At 35.1% G+C, this 23,601-nt stretch overlaps 1 protein-coding gene across 2 annotated transcripts in view; it reads left to right on the top strand.

The window, feature by feature from the left end:
• ORC3 (origin recognition complex subunit 3) overlaps positions 1 to 23,601 on the top strand; it is a 63,105-nt gene that overhangs the window by 2,234 nt on the left and 37,270 nt on the right. For both annotated transcript variants that reach the window (XM_047102422.1, XM_047102421.1), the window contains exons 2-9: positions 1,626 to 1,680; positions 8,186 to 8,283; positions 9,988 to 10,132; positions 13,168 to 13,272; positions 14,301 to 14,449; positions 15,705 to 15,838; positions 17,490 to 17,649; positions 19,135 to 19,248. In XM_047102422.1, coding sequence (XP_046958378.1) covers positions 1,626 to 1,680; positions 8,186 to 8,283; positions 9,988 to 10,132; positions 13,168 to 13,272; positions 14,301 to 14,449; positions 15,705 to 15,838; positions 17,490 to 17,649; positions 19,135 to 19,248 — 960 coding nt within the window. The remainder of the gene's footprint in view (positions 1 to 1,625; positions 1,681 to 8,185; positions 8,284 to 9,987; positions 10,133 to 13,167; positions 13,273 to 14,300; positions 14,450 to 15,704; positions 15,839 to 17,489; positions 17,650 to 19,134; positions 19,249 to 23,601) is intronic.

Below are 23,601 nucleotides of genomic sequence, written 5' to 3'. Positions count from 1 at the left end.
CATATTACTACTGCTACCATACATTAGGATCCATTCCAGGCACTTGTCATATCTCACTCCTTCATAGTTCTTTTTCTTTTATTGAATTGCAGTTGGATGTAGAAAGGAGGCAATGACAAGGTTGTTGTGGTACTACATGATTTTTATAAATATGTGTATTTCAGTAGTTGCAGATATAAGAGTGTTAAGCACAGTTCTTGGAGCACCTGGGTGCCCCAGTCGGTTAAGTGGTCCGACTTAGGCTCAGGTCATGATCTCACGGTTCAAATCGAACCCCACATCGGTCTATGTGCTGACAGCTCAGAGCCTGGAGCCTGCTTTGGATTCTGTGTCTCCCTCTCTCTGTGCACCTCCCCTGCTCACACTCTGTTTCTCTCAAAAATAAATACACATTAAAAAATTTTTTTTTAAATAGAATAAAAAAAGGCACTGTTCTTATTTTGGATTCTGTAACCCAAATGGCCACTTTATATTTGCACAGCTCTCTTTAGCACTATCCTGAGAGGATTTTTTCTAGGTGTATTTTTTTAATCTTGTCTTTCATTTTCCATAAAAATGGCAGTCTTTTTTTTCTTAAGTTTATTTTGTTTGAGAGAGTGCGAGTATGAGTGGGGGGTAGGCAGGAAGAGAAAGAACTCCAAGCTAGATCCCAGGAACCATGAGATCATGACCTGGTCAAAATCAGGAGCAGAATGCTCAACCAACTAAGCCACTCAGGCACCACAAAAATGGCAGTCTTCAAGAAGCTCTTACATGGTGCGTGGCTTTAAGATTGGTAGAATAAACGCAGAACCAGTAGCTTGGGGGCTGTATATCACTAGTCAAGTAATAACATGATACTAAATGTAACTAGGAAATTACAAGGAAAATTACTTGGCCAGCATTCATTCCATATATTGATTGCCTAATGTATATGCTAACACTACCCTAGATACTGAGGAAACAATTAGGAGTTAAATGCAGTCTGTGCTCTGAAGGCATTCAATAAACTACTTGGTGAGACAGAACCATAAATATGATACACAGTGAAAGGGATTTAAAACAAAGCAAAATAAAGGCATTCAAGTATTCTGAGCTCTTAGGGAAAGGAATAATTCTAACTAGAGAACTAGGGAAGTTTTCCCAGAGCAGATGAATAAGAGTTTTATCAGATGAAGAAAGATGTATAAGGTGAAACAGTAGCCAAAATTATCTATTTCCTGTCAAGGTTATGGATCCTTGAAGTTTAATTAAATAATAAATATTTCTCCTGAAATGAGACAGCGTCACTATTTTTTACCTTAATTTTAATGTATGCTATTAATGTTCTCTAAGTTTTATAAAAATGGAAACTTTTTGGGTTTAAATTTCATCAGCTTTTATTTTGTCTCTTAGATCAGGTTTCTAAGAGCAAAATCAAAGATGAGCATCCCATGGGAAGGAGGAGAAAGAAATGGATAGTCCCTTTGTTTTTCAAGAATTTTCCTGTTCTAATTCAGATAGAAGAGAGATGATTTCTTAGTACTTTAAAGAAATACTTTTTAAAAATTCTGCTTATCCACAAAATACTTGGTTAATCAGATTTATCTGCTCCTTGGCTACTTTGACTTTATACTTTTTTTCCTTTTTCCTTTTTTTTTTAATAGGGTTGTTTTGTGTTTAAGCCAAACTTCAAGAAGAGAAAGATCTCTGTGCCAGTAGGTAAGATGTCTTAATATTGAATTGGCTAGTTTTCCTCCCCTAAGTTTTGAACTAACCTAACCCTAATTGAATTTAGTAGTTTTCTTGTCTTAAGTTTGACTTTACTTACCTTCCTGATGTAGCAGTTATAGTCAAAGGGATAAGGTACCTCCCAGGGTTTCAATCTAAAAGGGACTCCAATAGACCTTCAAAGGCAAATTGGAAAGTAAATTTCCTTCAAAGGATATGTCCCCATTCTTCAAAAGAGATTGTCTTAGGGGAGCCTGGCTGACTCAGACAATAGAGCATGCAACTCTTGATCTCTGAGTAGTGAGTTCAAATCCCACATTGGGCATAGAGCTTACTTTAAAAAAAAAAAAAAGTTACCTATCTATTTATCTATATATAATTATAAAATAAAATAAAAGAGACTAACTCAGATGGATTTAAAAAAAGAGAGATTGTCTTAAAAATCTCAGTGATTTCCTGGGGTACGTTAGGGGAAATTGAATGCAAAAGAGCCAGAAATACTTTTTGGACTGATGGAAATGTTTTCTAGATTGAGGGAGCAGTTATACGAGTGTATACTTTTATTAGGACATACTAGACTGTTAAAATGGGCATGTTTTATTATTATAAATTATTCCTCAATAAAATTCAGATTAAAAAAATACTATCTTTCTTAATTTATCTCCAGATACCTGTGTGGTGATCATGTTAGGAAGAATTGACTTTTTCAAACAAATCATGATATTAATGTCAGAAAGTGTTTATCGTACTGGTTTTCAATTGTGGCTGCAGATTGGAATCACCCAGGGAACTTAAAAAAGAAATTGTTTCAAGGTTTTTTTTGGATATAATTGTAGATTCCTGTGCAGTTGCAAGAAAGTATAGAGAATTTCCTTGTGCCCTTTACCCAGTAAATCTCCAGTGGTAACATTTTGGGTAACTGGTAAAATATCATAACCAGGAAACTTAACATTGGTATAATCCATTGACTTTACTTAGATTTCAACTTTGGAAACTTTTCAAAGATACTAATGCCCAGACCCCATCTCAGACCAATTGAATCAGAATCTCTGGGAATGTTACCTAGGTATTTATATATATATATATATTTTAAAGCTCCTCACAGGCTAATTATTTACACTCAGTCTTCAGTACTGTAAAGATTAATTCTGATGGAAAAATTATGTGTAATTAAGCATATTTGTGTACTCGTTTTGAATTTAAAAAGAAAAAAACAACTGTACCACTGTTTGACTAAGAAAATAAATAACTTGTATTTATTGAAAAGGATTTTTCTAAGTCATCACATGATGCAAACCTTAGGGTGTTAGTTACTCCTTTAGTTTTAGACAAGCTAGGTACTCTTACCTGTGCTCAAGGAGCAAATAATAAAATAATTGTCATATTGAGGGGGACAGAGGGTAGGTATGACTTATAATAAGAACCTAGTTTCTCATTAACAGAATAAACAGTGATCTCAAGTTCTATACCCTCTTAAACTTAGTGTCAAAGGAACATGAAACTGCCGTATTCCTTGTCCCACCCCCAAAATAAAAAGTGACAGTGATAGACTTGGAAATAGTGAACAAACAAAAGCTACATTATAATTTTTTTAATTTGTAAGTGATTGACTTAATGAACACATTTCCTTAATATTGGAGATTGCTAAACTCGAAATAGTTCATTTTCAGAGAAAATTCAAGTCGTTTCCCATTATCTATGAAGAAAATAGAAGATAAAATGACATCTGATAACATCAGCAATGTCATTATAACTAACAAAATTGCTAGCATTTATTGAGTTTTTATTATATGCTAGATTTTTATAGGCCCTATATGTGTTACTTTCAATTCTCTCAGCAAACTATGAGAAATGTATTATGATTATCTCCATGAAAATATATGAGGATACTTAGACATAGAAAGAACTTTCTCAGTGATAGTGCTAATAAATGGCAGAGCTGAGATTTGAACCTAAGTTGTCTGATTCCAGAGCCCCTGGTCTAACCATTGCTTGGTACTGCCTCTCATATGAAGTGAATTTTTGCTTAGAACTTTTTCTGTTGAATTTCAGCTATAATTAAGATTTAAAGTTTTTAGTATTAGTAAACCTAATATATATAATTGTATAATTAAACTTTGCTTAGTTTTTTTTTTTTTCATTCTACTGATCTGAAACCGATAGTATTTCGATATGAGAATCTTAAAGGAATTGACCCTGATTATAAGACAGATGGTGCAGGAATGAGGAAAACATATCTAGATTTTAGCACTTGCCTTCACTGGCTTCAATTCTTGAAACAGATTGCCTGAAGAAGTAGGAAGATGCCCTACATTTTGTCCCCCATCTGTCCACTGACTTGAAGACACTTGGATGTGTACCTAAGAGAGGACTGGTAACTCTTCCTCTCCTCTGTATTCTGTGGATGACTGTGTATCCTAGAAAACGACAGGGCAAGAAGGAGAGAGAAAGGGAGAGAGAGGGACTGAAACCTGTGGGGGCACTGACACTGACACTGTGGAAGTTCACACTGAAGTAGAGCATTGTGCGTAGGAGCAGGTGGGAACCTGTCAACAGTAATAGTTTACATTCTTTAGGTCTTCTCAATGCTGATTTATTTTTTACCTTCCTGTTCTATAAATGACTGAGAGAAATAACAGGTTAAATTGTCCTGCTGCTGCTGTTTCCCAATTTCTAACTGTTTTTGTAAGTATTTCGATGCCATGTTATTCAGCACATTAAAAATTATTGTCTTGATTTGCCACTTTAACATTTTATATGGATTTACTCATTATCAAAGTAAAATGACTTCTGTTCTAAGGCTACCCTGTTGTTCTGCTTTGTCTCTTAGTAATAGTGTATTTCCTTGCCTTTTCTTGTTTGCATTTTTATACTATAACCTTGTCTATCATTTTACCATGTAATGACTTCAGTATATTCTAAAGACTTTTGATAAATTCAAAAAATATTTGCTAAGAACTCTGAGTGAGCTATGAACAGAAGGAAAGTTTCTTAACATAAAAGAGAATCTCTATTCCAAACTACCAGAACTTGATGGTAGAATGCTAGTGGCATCTCAGTAAAGTCAGGAACAAAATATGTATTTTCACATTATTATTGAATACTATAAAAGTTCTAGTTGTTACAATAAAGTACTAACAGTAAACAACAAGAAATATGAAGGAAAGTAGAAAACTACAAAGAATGTAAAATAATTTGTTTAAAGGAAGAGATCTGTAGTGTTTGGATGTGAATTTTTTAACAACTTCATATCATTTCTTCCCAAATCAATCTCCAGATTTTATTTAATCAAATCACAATGCCATTTTAGTTATTTTTGAGCAATAGCAAAGTTTATTTGAAAGAATGGGTTAAAATATTTTGAAGAAGAATGATAATGTTTGGTGGTGGTAGGAGGAAGATCTGGAGTAATACTTCAAGGAGTAATACTCCATATGCGAGCGTGCTGCAAAGCTCCAGCCATTAAAACAGTTCAGTAGAGCTGTGGGAATAAACGTGGATTCAGTAGAACAAAAGAAAGAGTTAAAATATAGTTACAAGTGCATTTGTAAGTATTTAGATAATAAAGGCATCTCAAGTTAGTGGGAAAAAGGATAGATTATTTAATAAGTGAACATTTTCAAACTGAAGGTTAAAATCCAAGTGCGAGTCATGAAATCAACTTAGTGAGTCATAATGGTTTTAAAAAATAGAATAGAAAAGAAAACATTCACTGTCACATGACAAGAATTGTTTTGTGGGTCTTTTGTTTTTGTTTCTGTTAAATGTGTGTTGGATTATGATATAAAATTTGTTTATTTATTACGAAATTTACTGTCAAATTGGTTTCATACAACACCCAGTGCTCATCCCAACAGGTGCCCTCCTCAATACCCATCACCCACCCTCCCCTTCCTCCTACCCCCCATCAACCCTCAGATTGTTCTCAGTTTTTAAGAGTCTTATGGTTTGGCTCCCTCCCTCTCTAAATTTTTTTTTTTCCTTCCCCTCTCCCATGGTCTTCTGTTAAGTTTCTCAGGATCCACATTAGAGTGAAAACATATGGTATCTGTCTTTCTCTGTATGACTTATTTCACTTAGCATCACACTCTCCAGTTCCATCCATGTTGCTACAAAAGGCCATATTTCACTCTTTCTCATTGCCACGTAGTATTCCATTGTGTATATAAACCACAATTTCTTTATCCATTCATCAGTTGATGGATATTTAGGCTCTTTCCATAATTTGTCCATTATTAAATAGATTGGCCCAGTTTTAAATTAGGAGTTGGTTGCATTTTTTGACATTAAGATGTTTTGATTGTTGAGCTTGAACGCTTTCTTAATTGATGGCTGCTTTTAGGCCAACTATGGTTTGTATTTATGCTTACTCTCTAATAAAGGCTGTATCCTAATTCTAAAAAGCTGTACCTTTTTAGATTATATTTTAAACTTACATTAAAATTTGCTGCTATAAACATTGGGGTACAAGTGCCCCTATGCATCAGCATTCCTGTATCCCTTGGGTTAATTCCTAGCAGTGCTATTGCTGGGTCATAGGGTAGATCTATTTTTAATTTTTGAGGAACCTCCACACTGTTTTCCAGAGCAGCTGCACCAGTTTGCATTCCTACCAACAGTGCAACAGAGTTCCCATTTCTCCACATCCTCGCCAGCATCTATAGTCTCCTGATTTGTTCATTTTAGCCACTCTGACTGGCGTGAGGTGGTATCTGAGTGGTTTTGATTTGTATTTCCCTGATGAGGAGCGACGTTGAGCATCTTTTCATTGTGAAGGAAATTGAAGAAGATATAAAGAAATGGAAAAACATTCCATGCTCATGGATTGGAAGAATAAATATTGTTAAAATGTCAATACTACCCAAAGCTAGCTACACATTCAATGCAATCCCCATCAAAATTGCACCAGCATTCTTCTCGAAGCTAGAACAAGCAGTCCTAAAATTTGTATGGAACCACAAAAGACCCCGAATAGCCAAAGTAATTTTGAAGAAGAAGACCAAAGCGGGAGGCATCAGAATCCCAGACTTTAGCCTCTACTACAAAGCTGTAATCAGACAGCATGGTATTGGCACAAAAACAGACACATAGACTAATGGAATAGAATAGAGAACTCCAGAATTGGACCCACAAAAGTATGGCCAACTAATCTTGGACAAAGCAGGAAAGAATATCCAATGGAAAAAAGTCTCTTTAACAAATGGTGCTGGGAGAACTGGACAGCAACATGCAGAAGAATGAAATTAGACTTTCTTACACCATTCACAAAAATAAACTCAAAATGGATAAAGGACCTGAATGTGAGACAGGAAACCATCAAAACCCTAGAGGAGAAAGCAGGAGAAAACCTCCCTGACCTCAGCCGCAGCAATTTCTTATTTGCCACATCTCCAAAGGCAAGGGAATTAAAAGCAAAAATGAACTCTTGGGACCTCATGAAGATAAAAAGCTTCTGCACTGCAAAGGAAACAACCAACAAAACTAAAAGGCAACCAACGGAATGGGAAAAGATATTTGCAAATGACATATCGGACAAAGGGCTAGTATCCAAAATCTATAAAGAGCTCACCAAACTCCACACCCTAAAAACAAATAATCCAGTGAAGAAATGGGCAGAAAACATGAATAGACACTTCTCTAAAGAAGACATCCAGATGGCCAACAGGCATATGATAAAATGTATTCCTTAATGTGGATCATAGTTTAAAAAGTTTGAAAAGCACTGGTATTTTGATAAATGGTGTTTTGATAAATGGCTAACCATTTGGAGGAAAACATTCAAAAAGCATATAAAGTAATACAGACAAACTAAATAAAAGGCTGGGCTAAACTATGTCAGTTGAATAAAAGAACAAGAATCATAGTATTAAGAGTCATTTTACAAAGGAGAGTTCAAGGCAAATATACGAAACAAAGCATACAAAGCTGTAGAATAAGAGAAAATAGTAAAAAATATATTAATATTAAATCAAACCAAATCCATTAAATACTGTTAGCAATTCAAAGGTGATAGAAACACAATCTAAATATATATTTAGTAAAATATATTTTAAATAAAATAAAATAAAGTAAAATAAAAAGTAAAATATATTTTTAATCTTATAGATACACTTACTATAGTAAAAATATGAGATAAATAAAATTAAATATAAAGGATATTGGATGTCACCTATCTCCAAATACATATATTTTTGATACAGATTAAAAAATTCAGCCCCATCCCCTACTGTGTGACTTTCTTCTTTAAATGTTTATTTTTGAGAGAGCAGGGGAGGGTCAGAGATAGAGGGAGAGAGAGAGAATCTCAAACAGGCTCCATACCTTCAACACAGAGCCTGATGTGGGATTCAACCCCACGAACCATGAGATCATGACCTGAGCCTAAATCAAGAGTCAGATGCTCAACCAACTGAGGCACTCAGGTACCCCTGCACACAGATTTTCTAACTTTTATCATATAAAAAAGAAACTGACCTATTTCTTTCTGTGTTTTTAGAGGACTATTTTAATAAAGGGAAAAATGAGTCTGAGGACAGTAAGCTTCGATTCGAAACTTATCAGTTGATATGGCAGCAGATGAAATCTGAAACTGAGGTGAATACTTTTTTTAATAACTTATATTTCTCTATTACCGTAAATCTCTTATTTGTTGCTTCCCATCTCCCTTTCCACCAATTTTCAAGAGTATTGATGAAACGTAGGTAATATTAGTTTAGCATAAGCTGTATATTCTAAAAAAACACTCCTGTTCCAAGTATTAAGCATGGCTTCAGGTACTGGAACATACATTTAAATTTTTTTTTTTTTAACATTTATTTATTATTGAGAGACAGAGAGACACAGAATGTGAGCAGGGGAGGGGCAGACAGAGAGGGAGACACAGAATCCCAAGCAGGTTCCAGGCTCTGAGCTGTCAGCACAGAGCCCTATGCTGGGCTCGAACTCACAAACTGCGAGATCATGACCCGAGCCGAAGTCGGTCACCCAACCAACTGAGCCACCCAGGCACTCCTGGAACATACATTTATAATGATAGCTGCCAAGGCAAGGGGCTCTACGTATGCTCACAGCTTTTAAATGGTGGCACTCTTTAAATTAATCCATTCAGTTATAGAATTAAGGAATCAAGCTATTTTTAAAATACTTTATTCCCTCATTCCTCATATCCAATTTCTTCTGTGTTCTTTATATTCTAGCCCTAAAAAATGTCTGTACTTTAGCAGATTTGTAGTTCTAGGGCCAGCATCTTGAGCGGACTTGTTTTATTTGAGCAACACAGTGTTTTTGTTTGTTTGTTTGTTTTAAATGGGAGGGTTATGCACTCTGTTTATTACTGCTTCCTACCACTCTTTATTGCTTTCACCTAGGGCTTTGCTCATTCAAGTATTCCCTTGAAAGACCCTTGAAGGAATTTGAGTTTGTAGTTTCTAGCGTAGGCCTTCATTTCTTAACCTGAATTGTGATGATCCTCCTAACTGATGTCTCTGCCTCTGATGTCAGACCCCTCAGGTCTGTCATTAGTCCCTGTAGCACCATTGGCCAAATTAGGAAAGTCCTGCCTTCAGGCAGATACAGTGCCAGGCTGCAGGGGTTTTCCAGCCTCACTGCCAGTACAGCTTCTCCCATCTGTTCACAGTGCTGTCAGATTAACCCTTTCAACCTTGATTTAATCACATCTCTGCTTCATGTCCCTTCAGTGGTTCTCCCCAGGGGATAAAACCCAAATCTTTTAACATCAAATGTAATTTTATTGGTCTAGCCCCTTGTTTATTTGTCCAGGCTCATTCCCTACCACTTCTCATGTTCTTGATGCTTAGCTGTGTGTGTGGTTCCCTGGATACTTGGTGCTTGCTTGCTTCCCTGCTCCCTCTACTCCCCATTCGTTCTGATTTTCTTCTCCCTATAGTCGCCTCCCCCATCACCTGCTTTAATGCTTTGGCTCACATCCTCAGCTTAAGTTGGATGGTCCTACTCTTTATTCTGTATTATCATAGCACTTTACACAATGTTTTTAAATTGTAAGTGTTCTTAATTTTTTTCACTGTTTTAGGATAAAGACTACCTTTCCTTTGTAAGGTGGTTAGTAAATGTTTGTTGAATGAATAAATTTGATTCTTTAATAAGGGAATCCAAAATACTAATGAATGGAGATTTAAGGAAAAAATATTTTTTATTTCATCCATCTAATAATTTTATACATAATCTTTGGCATTCATGATGATTTTCTTTCCCAGACTTGGAAAGATGCATCACATTACTACTGATAATAATTCATAAAGTTTTGTGTTTTCTTTGTAGCAACTACAAGAAGAATTAAATAAAAACCTATTCAATAGTCTAATTGAATTTCTGCAACAGTCTTATTCTGGATTCCATAAGAATTCAAGAGACTGGGGCTGTCAAATAAAACTCAGAGAAATTCCAACTGCTGCTCTTATTCTAGGTATGTATGGGTGTAGGTTTGTTTTTTTAGTTAGTGGTTTTGTTGAGAATAGTAGAGACTAACTTCTCTTGATCAACCTGTTTTGTCTCTTTCATTTATAGAATTAAACTAATTATACTGTTCTGCATACTTTCAAAACCAATAAAAGTTCCTTATAGTGATTGTACAACTTTAAATTAAAAGAAATTGATCCGGGATTAGCTAGTACCCTCCTCAACTTTCTGTCAGAAAAATGAAGGAGAAATATATTTGCGTTACTCTTCCTTAGTTATTTTATGAGAATAGATGAGATTTGAATTCGGTAATAAAGAAACCACCAGTGGGTTAGTAGATTAGATTTGTGTGCTTTTTTTTAAATCGTTATCTTCAGTGGAATTATCTATGGCCCTAATTTTATTTCCCTGTGCTTAGTTTATCAATCTTAGATTATTTCATAATACTGCATGAAGTTTATAAGGGGGCTTGGATGAATTATATATAAATTGCTTTTAAGCTGCAGATTGTAAATTTCTTAGGTACTTAAATATCCATCATTTATATCCCATTTTAACCAAATATCTGGCTGCAGGATAATGGAAAATTTCTTTGGAATACTAGCAAATTTCCTTATTTCTTTTGGAAATAAAGTGGGTTTATTTGGATTTCAAATGTACTCTTCATTGCACTTGCAATTTGTTATTTATTCAAGGTTTGTTAAACTAGTGGGCACTGAGATAATAACTTAGTTGTATTATTTAATACTGATTTTTTAAAAAAAAATCATTAGAGAGAGAGAGAATGAATGGGTGGAGGAGGGGCAGAGAGAGAGAGAGAGGGAGAGAGAGAATCTCAAGCAGGCTCCAAGCTGAGCTGTCTGTGCTCAGCGCAGCTCGGGGCTTGACCCCACAAACTGAGATCCTGACCTGAGCTGAAATCAAGAGTTGGATGCTCAACCGACTGAGCCACCCAGGTGCCCTAATACTGCCTTTAATCTTGTTCATTATCTAAATCTCATTCCTGATGTTCAGGGCAATACTTAGCAAAATTTAATGTACTTACAAATAACCTCCAAGGGATCTTAATAAATGCAGGCTTTCATTAATAGGTCTGAGGCAGGGCCTAAAACTCTACATTTGTAACAGGCCTCCCGCTGATGCCCATACTGCTGATCCCAGAACCACTCTGAGTAACGACACAGGGAATGATTTTTTAATACTGTGAACAGCTTTTCAGTGCAGCCTGCACTTAATTTCAAAACCCTTTTCATTCATGGATGAGAAACTGAGACCCAGTGATGGCCTGATTATACTGTTTGGTGCTTTGTTTCTCTACTACTAGGTTACAACAATTGGAAGTGGAGTGGGGAAAATGTAATCAAGAGGGATGGCTTGATAGATTGTTGAGAGAGCACTGTTTAAATCCCTTCTCTGCCTACTGCCAAAAGGAGAAAAGAAGCTAATGGAAATCTTATATTTCAAAGTCAGTAGTCTGAGAACATTTTTTCAGTTAAAGACATTGTTGATTTTCTTGTTTCCGATATACAGTCCATTGTTGTAAGCAACATAATGTTAAATAGCTTATAAAGTCAATCAGTGAAAGACAAGATAAACTGGTGTTTTGCTAAACTCCTAAATTTGTTCAGAGATACAGTATCACAATCATAGACCATAATGCAAGGAATATCATTTTGATACTGTAAAAAAAAAATATGTAGTCAAAGAATGTTTAGGCACAGTTACACATTTTCTATTTTCAAAAAGATATATGTCTGTTTAAAAGTAGCCTGCCAGGGCACTTGTGTGGCTTAGTTGGTTAAGTGTTCGACTCTTGATTTTGGCTCAGGTTATGATCTCGTGGTTCATGAGATTGAGCCCTGCGTCAGGCTCTGTGGGGAGCATGGAGCCTGCTTGAGATTCTCTCTCTGTCCCTCTCTCTCTCTCTCTCTTTCTGCCTCTCCCCCGATCTCTCTATCTCTCTCAAAATAAATAAGCCTTTAAAAAAATTTTATTCGTTTATTTTGAGAGACTGAGAGAGCTCATGCAAGTGCACAAAGCAGGGTCAGAGAGAGAATCCCAGAAAGGCTCAGTGCTGTCACTGTAGAGCCCTACTTGGGGCTTGAATCATGAATCATGACATCATGACTTGAGTTGAAACCAAGAGTTGGATGCTTAACTGACTGAGCCACCCAGTCTTCCCATAAATAAAGGAAAAACATAGCCTGCCAACATTTTTATTTATTGGCTTGCCTAGAAAAAATTTTTTTGTTTATTGGTGGCCTAGATTCTGAACCTTTTGTTTTTCTTCTAGCCAGTTGAAGTTTTATAGTAGCAATTATCAAGCAGTTTCAAGATAGCTGCTGTTGCCACCTGCCTAAGTGCCAAAGCACTTTCTAGAAATCTCAGATTGTGACGTAAAGGAAAGTGTCAGTCAGTAGAATTTTTTCCAGTGTGATAGGGAAATTCCACTCAACTCTGATAACTGCATGCACAGCACTAAACTCTGACTTGTGGAAATGAGAATGAGAGGCTTAGTAAATACCTAAAGTACCTGAAGTTTTGTTTTTAGCCTCTTCCCTCAGAAATCAGCTTAGTGTGTATTTTACTATTGTATTTACTACAACAGTCATTAATAGGATTAGTGATTGGATTCTCCTCACTTGTTAAGTCAGGATCACAGTAAACCCGGAATCTGTAGCCCTTATTTTTGAATGAGTATTTTAAAGAGTACTTTATGAATTTGACAAAGTAATAAAATTACTCCTAAGATGTTTTCATGGGTTAACTACACATTCTCAGTAATGTTTTTTAAAGAGAGATTATGCTAAATACCCTTTCTGACAAGTATTTTGTGTGCTTCCAGATATCTATTGTTAATGGAGATCTCTTCATTTATGCAGGATATTTTCTTGGTTTCTGTTATTAATCATGGGGTTTTTTTTGTTACTCATATTTTTAAAAATATTTTTATTCAGTAATTCACTAGATATGTTAAGTAGCTTTGTTGCTAAATTATTTATAGTACAAATGATGGTGTAATACTGATGTATTATCCCATAGGTGTGAATGTAACTGATCATGATTTAACATTCAGAAGTCTAACAGAAGCCCTTCAGAATAATGTCACTCCATATGTAGTCTCATTGCAAGCTAAAGATTGTCCAGGTACAGTATAAATGCCCTAATAACCTTGGTGAGATGTTACAGATCTCTTCTGACCTTCTTTCTACACGCCCCCCCCCCCCCCCCGCCCTAGCTTTGTTGATCCCTTTTTATTTGTGGGAAGAGCATGGCACAACATTTGGGCAGGGTGAGGTTTATTGCCTATCATGGTAATGTTGACTGTTGCAGGACTCATTGCCACCTTTTGCTTCCTTTATTCCAGCCCCCCCCCCCCCCACTGTATCAGCTTCACTGCCAGTAATAGTTTAGATATTTTATGAGATGTGTTCCCTAACCCGGTAAAAGTCTAATAAGTTGGAAGGTTTGGGACAGGGAGCTAGAATTAAGGATTGGGGAGCTCTTATTTATCCCAACAGAGAATAGACTGTGTAGGCTCATATTTCAGCCTCCAATCATCTTATTGTCCTGCTCTGAAAGATTAGCATGGTAAAAAATGTCCATTGCCAGAGCTAATCTATATGAAACCATTAAATCGTAAAGGATATGGACACTAATAGAGTAAAATGGAATGAGATTTGAATTGACATAAGGGCTTTATGTGCTTATATTACTTTCATAATCATAAACTGATTGGAACTGATTAAGTCAAAGCCCTTAGGACATCTTTTAAAATGACTATAAGGAAGATTTGTAATCAATAAAATAACTTACGTAAGTAACACTTTTGATCGTTTTTAGAGGCCTTAAAAATTTTTTGCTGTCTAGTGTAACTTAAATATATAGTGTCCTCATAAGATTTATAGTTTTTGTGTTTACACATTTATTTAGGTAACATTTTTAGTATAGATAGTATACATAAACTTTGGCTTAGTGTTAGTCTGAATTAATGAAATTTAAATATTAAAGAGAAGATACTAATGAACATTAATAGTTAATATGTTAAATGTTACATTAATGTTAAGTGTACAAGAATACATTCTACCCAAATGTAATATACTGATTAAGAAGTTTCAGTTGTTTCATATTTGTTTTAAAGGGAGATAAGCTTTCTTACCTTTTATATTCTGCAGATATGAAACATTTTTTGCAAAAGCTGGTCTCAAAGTTGATGAACTGCTGTGTAGATGAGGAATCCAAAGAGGAAAGTATTCAGGTCACCCAGAAAAAGACATTTTGTTCAATGGATTCTCTTTCCAGCTGGTATATGAGTGTCACACAGGTAAATGTAAACTGACAATTTTTGGGGGGGGGATTTGCATCTGATTGAAGAGGCTTAGAATTGCATTAAACGTAATACTGTTCTAATAAGAATATGCTTATGCACCCTAGCTGTTAAGTAATGGTAGCTACTTACTTTTCCTAAGGCTATTAGAATTTTAAAGTATTCTTTTATCAGTATGCAGTCTAATTCCTGGTAAGTATTTAGGTTCTCATTTTACAAGGCCATTTTATTTGTGGGAGAATGTCATCTAGTGACAAAAACAGCATCAGGAATTGGTTCTGTGGCAGATTCTATCTCTGTGACAATGGCTATGACTTTAATATATTATCTCTTAGATTCCTCAATATTTGCTTTTGTGCGGTTGAACCATGCTGCCAGTTCCCAGTGTCAACTTAGTCCAATGAGAAATAGTCATTTTTTAAAAAAATCTAATTTGTTCCACATTTACAATTCTTGGGGAATAAATGGTCTATAAGTAAAGTACATTCAACAGTAAACAGTTAACTAAAAAGAAGTTCCACTGAGAATGAACAACCTAGGTGATTCATGGATAACTGTACCATAAAACCACAGCTTTAGTTTATGATGCCGTGTAGCCAGATAGTATGGGAAAAAATACTGTGGTAACATTTTCTGATAAAACGTATTTGCTGAAGTCGACCGTAAGTGAAGTTTCATTTTGCTTTATATAGGAATTAAGTTGGGTCTCATGCATATCATAATATCTTAATTTGATCCACAATTTTAAATTTTCTAGAAATCAGATGCTACATGCAGTTTATGTCAGATATCTTTAAAAGATTGGGATTGGACCAGATGATATTAAAGGTGCTTTTCAACTTGAAATTTAATAGTAGCAGACCAGCAAGTAGTGTTGTTTATTGTGCTTTTCAATTAAAAATACTAGTTCTCACCTTAAAGCAAAGCAACATATAACATTCTATTAACAGAAAAAATAATTTATAGAAAATGTTCTCCCCATGCTTTTTTGTCATTTTCTCAGATAGCAAAAAAATATAAATATTTCATATGAGTTATATATTTTACTGAACCTTTTTCTTGGTTATTATTCCCATGTCAGACACAAAAAGATTCTGCTAATAACTGTTGGAATGAGTTTCTCTTTATTATGTGGGAGAAATAAAAGAAAAAGCATTACTGTAAAATGTAAAGGGAGATATATCATTGTAGTGTTGTAGCATTGTTTGAATGGTAAGGCTTACTTTTAACTCCTTTTTACGTGACTTTAAAGAAGACAGATCCAAAACTGCCAAGGAAAAAGAGGACTTCGTCTAGCCAATGGCAGTCTCCTCCTGTTGTGCTTATCTTAAAGGATTTGGAAAGCTTCACCACAAAAGTACTCCAGGACTTCATAATTATCAGCAGGTAGATGATATATCACCTGGCTTTTACATAAAATTCTTTTTATTAAGGAAACATGTAACTTTTAACTTGAAGAGCAACCTTTCCCAGAGAAAATGAATGGCAGTTTAATCTTCATTTTAATACCAACTGGATAGAAACCAGAATGATTTCAAATTCCTTATAATTAAATGTTCAAAGAACTCCTATCAGATTTTCATTTGCTTTTTGATCCAAGAATGAGATCAAAAGACTAAAGTTAGCCACCTTTTAATTAGTATGAAAAGGCAATATAAAATGTAGTTTCTCTCACCAAGGTCGTCTGTCTCTTGCCCATTAAATCGATAAATTACTCCAGCTTGAGATGTTTGTCAGGTCTTATTTTCTGATACCTATCCACCATTAGAAGCTCTGAGTTACATATAGCTCTTCTGAGCAAGTATGTTTTCTAAATAACATTATCTTATATAATTTTTATAATGAGAAACTATTTTCATGATCTCATTGGATTTTCAGGACATTCCTGTGAAATTCAGAATCGAACTAACTAACCCTATTTAAAATCCAGTGACATGTATTTGCCGTGGTGCATTTTTAGGATATAATTTATTTTGGCTTTTTCTGTATGTTAACTTAATAGGTGTGGCTAAATTTACCTAAAGCTATATATTGTCTTATAATTACTATTTTGATAGTGTCTTTTTTTCCCCATAGAAACTAAGATTTCTAGATTCTAAGAATTTTCTTAATGCTAAAACTGAACTGCTTAACATGCTTGAAAGTTGCACACTAAGAATATTGACAAAAGAGCTGTACTTTTTTGGAGCTTAGACTTGTGACTCCTGTTGCCATCTAAAGTGAGGAAGAACTTAGAGCAGTAACAGAGCCAGGGCACTCCACTCCTATGAAGGTAGAACTGCATAGCTAGAATACTGACAAGCAATAGCCAGTAGGAGGGAGCAAACAAAATCATCAGCCATGGTACAAAGTGTTCAGACCCACAGTAGCTCTCAAAGATAGTGCTGTTTTACTCTGTGGGAGTCATTTGTGTTCATACTAGTAATACTAGGAATAAATCATGTCCAATAAGTTTGAGTTAATGCAAGGAAAGTATGTAACATTTTTAAATGGTGTCCATTAAAAATATGTCTTACATATGTGTAAGGAAAGTTTCCTGTTTCTTAGCTATTAATAGCTGGGTGACATAGTGTTTGTTAGAAATGTGCATAAATAGAATAAGTTACCTTGAAAAATGTGAGCTTCATGTCACTGAACTCAAAGCATAGACTGGATGTCTAACTGTTAGGAAGACTATAGAGCTCAAACTTTGGATGAGAGGTTAAATTGAATATCTAACTCTTCTAACACTTGAGATTGTATAACCTTAGAGAGAGGCACTTGATCTCTCTGGACCTCTGTATTCTTATTTATAAAATGAGAGGATCTTTTAGTAGATTGATTTCAGAGCTAGAATGTCTGGGAAAAAACCATCTATATTACTTTAACGGGAAAATAAGTGACCTAGAAAATTTTAGTATTTAGAATGATACTCTTCATCAGTGTCTTATACAGTAGACATTCAGATAAAGATGGTTTTAATTTGAAATTTGATGTATTGAAATATATTTGCTAAAAAAAGAAAAATCCCAATTTTGTATTTTCCTTTGAAAACCAGTCAACATCTACATGAATTTCCACTAATACTCATTTTTGGAATTGCCACGTCTCCTATTATCATCCATCGGTTGCTTCCTCATGCAGTATCATCTCTGTTGTGCATAGAACTTTTCCAGTCTCTGTCCTGCAAGGAGCACCTGACTACGGTACTTGATAAGGTAAAAAGAAAAAATTGTATCAGCGAAATAGGATGAAAAGAAGACAGCCAAGAATAGATGATAAATGTAAACATTAGTGATAAATTTCTGAATCTCTCAGAGTATGATATTGAACATATTTCTTCACATTTTTTTATATTTAATGATTTTTATAGGGCACAATATTGCCTCTTCAGATAAAATAAAAGCTTTGTAGAAAGAATGATTCTATTTTTCTGTATCTACCTACCTACCTACCTATCAATCAGTCATTACTCAATGGAAAATTTTAGGTTTTTAATAAATTTTAATGAAATTTAATGATTTCCTAAAAACAGCAACCATGTTTTTACTCCTACATTTTATTTAAAGTAATTTGAGGGGCGTCTGGGTGGCTCAGTCCGTTAAGCATACTACTTCGGCTCAGGTCATGATATCACAGTCTATGAGTTTGAGCCCCACGCTAGCCTCTGTGCTGACCTCTCAGAACCTGGAGCCTGCTTTGGATTCTGTGTCTCCCTCTCTCTCTGCCCCTCCCCTGCTCAAGCTCTGGGTGTCTGTCTGTCTCTCTTAAAGGTAAACAGTAAAAAAAAAAATTAAAATAATTTGATATTTTTAGTGGACCCTTTCCTGTCATTGCTGCTCTTGGCAGAAGATAAATACTAACATTTCCTCAGACCTTAGCTCTATGTTTCAATTAGTTTTAGTTCTGTTTCTACCTAAATTATTATTGACCTTCCACAAATTGTTGCCAGACTCAACTCTTTCAAGGTGTGCTTTATATTGCTTGTGTAAGGTAAATTATGAAAAACTTCCATTTATTTACTGACCACTTATACATTTTTTTCCCCATGAAGCTGGTATCCGTTTGTTTATGGATACTTTGAGGAAAATTTTTATAGCTGCCGTATTTAAAATTGCTCGATTGTGGTCAAATGCAGGTGGCCTTTTATAACTACATTTCAGTTTTAAAAGCCTAGTATGACTTTTCACTTTTAGGTATAAAATCTTCACTTTAGGCCATTGAAAATTGGTTGAGTAATACAAATGCAGCTATTTTGTAACAGATACCATCTGTTAATTTGGGGTTTTTCATTCAACAGTGCATAATGTGTTACTCCTCATTAATGTGTGTAAGTTAGGGATGAAAAAGAAATCTTATAATAAGAATTACCAAAGCCTATAGCTTCTTCAGTGGCTTCTGGCGGGAGAAGACGGATTGTATAGTTAATAGATGGTATTTTTTTAAATTAGTAATTGAAAGGAAGATGATGGACATCTTTGATTCTGAAGATGTAGTATGAATAGCTTCTTTTGGTTATGATTCTTATGTAAGTTAATTTAAAGTTTTAGTTGATATTTGACCTAAAAATAACCTAGCTACATTTATAGCTTTCATGGTTACTGTGTCATAGTATCATTCTTTGCCTCATGATTTATACTTGATATTTATGAAGAGTAAAGACTAATAAGGAGTGTGTCCTATTCCCCTTTTATGTCTTTCAGCTACTTCTTACAACTCAGTTTCCCTTTAAACTAAGTGAAAAAGTGCTACAGATTTTGACCAACATCTTTTTGTATCATGATTTCTCAATTCAAAACTTTATAAAAGGACTTCAGGTAAGAAGACACTAATGGGTGTGAAAGTTCATAAGCTGATTCTAAGTAATTTGCATATTATTTGAAACTATTTAGTGTGATAAGACATTTTAAATGGCAAACTCTAAAATAAGTAAATTCAAGTGTCACCTGGGTGGCTCAGTCGGTTAAGTAACCGACTTCGGCTCAGCTCATGATCTCGCAGTTTGTGAGTTTGAGCCCCACATCGGGCTCTGTGCTGATAGCTCAGAGTCTGGAGCCTGCTTCAGATTCTGTGTCTCCCCCTCTCTTTACGCCTCCCCTGCTCATGCTCTGTGTCTCTCTGTCTCTCAATAATAAATAAATGTTAAAGAAAAAAAAATTTTAAATAAGTAAATTCAAGTTATGTTATTCTAGGCTCTACCATTTCTTAGTTACCTGCAGCAAAACATAGAGAATATATTAATGCAGATGTCAAAAATGGATAAAGACATCCCACACACCCCCTGCATTCCAATAATTCTTAACTATTTAGGGGTAGGGAGGAAGGGACTCTTATTTATTTATTTTTTTAATATATTTATTTTGAGGGAGAGAGAGCATGAGCAGGGAGGGACAGAGGAGGAGAGGGAGAGAGAGAATCCAGAGTAGGCTCCACACTGTCAAGGCAGAGCCCATTGACACTGGGCTCAATCTCAGGAACTATGAGATCATGACTTGAGCCAGGTTTAACCAACTGAGCCACCCAGGTGCCCCTAGGGACTTTTTTTGTTTGTTTGTTGTGAGATTCTTGATTTCTTCCTAAAAAATACTATATATGAGGGATCAGCAAATTTTCTGTAAAGGATCAGATATTAAATATTTTTGGCTGTGAATGCTACATCTCTGTTGCATATTCTTTTTCTTCTTTTTAAATAACCAGTTAAAGATATAAAAAACATTTGTAGTTCCTGGGCCATGTAAAAATAGCCTATGGGCCATAGTTTGTTGTCCCTTGCACATACATGTATATGTATTCATTTATATTTATTCTTGCATATTGGGAAAGCAGTTTTACTAAGGTTTCATGAATTGCCAGAAGAAAATTCATGAACTCAGCTTCATACTATCTGTTCTAAACTACAAAAGGAGCCCATTCTCCAGTTATTTGGAAGTTAATGTTGTCTTCTTCTCTTGGCATCTACCTTAAAATACCTTAGCAAAGTGTAGTCATTGTAAATACATGCCATTGTAAATACATGTTACTAAAACCAATATATTAGAAACCTTCAGTACAAAAGTGCAATATTATAATACCTCACATTTGTGTAGTAACTTGAAGTTTACAAATTATTTCTGTCATGTATTTTTTCTCCATGTAAAACACTGTAGTGCTCTCTTATGGCTAACATAGGTCTTTTTTTCCAACCTGACTTTAAAAAAAAAATATTTCAAAGCAACAAAATTACCTTAGCAATATGCGAAATTAAATGATATTGAGGTATAATACATTTCTTAATTTTTTTTTTTTACATTTATTTATTTTTGAGAGACAGAGCACTAGTGGGGAAGGGGCAGAGAGAGAGAGAGACAGACGGACAGACAGACAGAATCCAAAGCAGGCTCTAAGCTCTGAGCACAGAGCCCGACGCAGGGCTTGAACTCACAAACCGTGAGACCATAACCTGAGCCAAAGTCGGATGCTCAACCGACTGAGCCACCCAGGCACCCCAAGATCTAATACATTTCTAATTTGCTTCTCTCATACATTTTACTTCACTCATTTGTTTACTGAAAAGTATTTATCAAGAGCCGACTGTAAGCCAAGAATTATGCTGAGCCCTAGAGATACAGAGGACAAGGAAATCTCTGCCTTCAGATTGCTCTTTTGTTTAGTGAAGGAGGCAGAATGGGAAATTACAGTTCTCAATAGTCAGTGCTATGAAAGAAACCTGTGGGGATTCCATAAGAAAACGAAAGTATATCCTAAGGAATAGAGGCTCACCAGATTAAAATGGGAAGCACATTCTAGGTAAAGACAACAGTAGAGGGAGAGAGATCTGTTGGAGGACTACTGCACTGGTCTAGACAAGATACAACAAGGGCTAAACTAAGGTTGTGATAGTGGAACTAGAGAGGAGGAATCAGATTTGGGGATGAGATAGAATCGACAGACCCTGGTGACTAAGTGGATGATAGGATGCATAAGAGAAGCATAAATTCTATCTTGGCAAATGGATTGGAGGTGGTACCATTTATTAAGTATATGTGTTAATATAAAGTGAAGAGCCAGTTAGAAAAAGGTGAGTTTCTTTTTGTATATGGTTTTTTCAGGTATGTTGGATAATAAAGATTTGGCACTCAGGAGAAAGATCTGGAAGTAAATAGAAATATTTAGGATTTATCATTAAAAGGTGGTGGTTGAAGTCACATAGTGAGGATGAGGCATCATCCAGAGGAGTGAGGAAAGGACTAAGATTAGAATCTGATTGTAAGCTGACAAGAGTAATAGAAAAGGAGACTAAAAACAATAAGGAAAACCAATAGAAAGTAGAGTAACACTGAAGTCAAGAGAAGAATGAGTTTTAGGTAATATCATTTCTCAAATACCATTGAGAAAGCAAGCGAATAAAAGGGTATTCATCGAATTATGTAATCTCTTGGGGTCTCAGTTTTCTCATCTGTAAAATAGGGAATCAGATTAGATGATTTTATCGGTTCCTCATAATTTACTAAGCACCTCCTTTGTGCTAGCTAGTACTAAGTATTTACATTGTTTCATTAATGGGTACTATTATCCTCAGTTTTGCAGGTGAGGAAACAGAGGCTTAGGTTAAGTAGCTTGGCCAAGGTCACACAGCTTTTAAGTGGTAGAGCCGTTAGACCCCATTTGTCTACTTTTCCTAATCATCAGTGGGAAGTAATGCGTTAAGTCCTATTTTCCATAGGGGGTGCAGTAGGGTATATAATCATTCTGTATATGTTTAAGGTTTTCCTTCATTAGTTGGCTATGTTGACCAACTTGTTGACCCAGATTTTGAGAACATACTTAGACAAAGTAGGTGGTACTGGGTTCTTATTTATAACTCTACTGTAAGTCATGTGACTTCCTCCCATTTCTCCTCCCCAGCAAGTCCCTTATATGTTTGTTTTTTACTTTTCTCATATTTAAAAAGTGATGTTAACATTGGAATAAATACTATCACAATATAATTGAAAAATGCAAGTAAGAAACAAGATTTTGTTAATATGTGTGAAAATAATTTAGCACTTGGCATGAACAGTTACTTTCTGTTTGGTATTTGTTTCTAAGTAAGGCTGGCTCTTTTCTTACAGCCTCATCCTTCCTCCAGAATGAACTATTTTGGAGGATTTCCTCTAGCCTTGGGTATCTGGTCTTCAGCTCTATAGGCTCAGAGATTCATTATCAGTTTACCCAGTAAGGATCAAGCTCAAATACCTTAATACCAATATATAAGCTATCATGTTAATTTATTAATTTCTGTTGGGAAATTCTGTTTTCTAGTGACAAGACTGTGTTTTGTCCACTCTCTAGGGAAACTGTCTAGTATCAAGGTGTCTGGAAAAACCAAATTGGCCATAAAAAGGTTGCTTAGGGTCAAGTTTTTAACATTTGAATAGTCTTGTAAGATACATCTTACAAGTTATGGTAGGTTCTGGAAAATCATTCCCCCTTATACTATGGGGACAACAGCATTCTTAACATTTAAATTTACCAGATATTGTACCATGTTTTTCTTCATGAATTTAAAAAGATATCTTTTCTTTAGCTATTTCTCATTTTTCATTTTTTTTTATCAGAAGGGAAAGTTTCTACCATTGTAACATTTTTATTTATTCAGCAGACCAAATTTTTTCACTGATTTTATAGATGAATATTTTCTTGTGAGTATTTGGACATCTATTAAACTCTGAGGTCACACCCCAGTCCTATCCCCACCATATTTACTGTTGCTGTGAGTTGGTTCTGCAGAGAGTTGATCTATCCATTCATATTAGTTTCTTCTAATACATACTTCAGAGATTACAATTTTCTGAGCTTGTCCACAAAATCAGAGTCTTAAAATATTAAAGATACAGAATGATTTATGCATTGTTTGTAGTGTTATTGTGACATTAAATATATTAGTGCCATACTTTTGCTGTTTAAAAAAAACCTTAGTGTGCTGTTTCAAAAGGCCACATGCACCCCAATGTTTATAACAGTGCTATCAGTAATAACCAAAGTATGGAAAGAGCCCAAATGTCCATCAACAGACGAATGGATAAAGAAGATGTGGTATGTATACACACACACACACACACACACACACACACACACACACACAATGGAGTATTACTCGGCAATCAAAAAGAATGAAATCTTGCCATTTGCAACTATGTGGATGGAACTAG

Source organism: Lynx rufus, unplaced genomic scaffold (assembly GCF_022079265.1).
Source record: "Lynx rufus isolate CCGP_SWC_20201006 ecotype Redwood Valley unplaced genomic scaffold, mLynRuf1.p SCAF_6, whole genome shotgun sequence".
Classification (NCBI taxonomy): Eukaryota; Metazoa; Chordata; class Mammalia; order Carnivora; family Felidae; genus Lynx; species Lynx rufus.
Note: the sequence above shows the minus strand (reverse complement) of the source record. Positions and strands in the feature narration are given on the sequence as shown.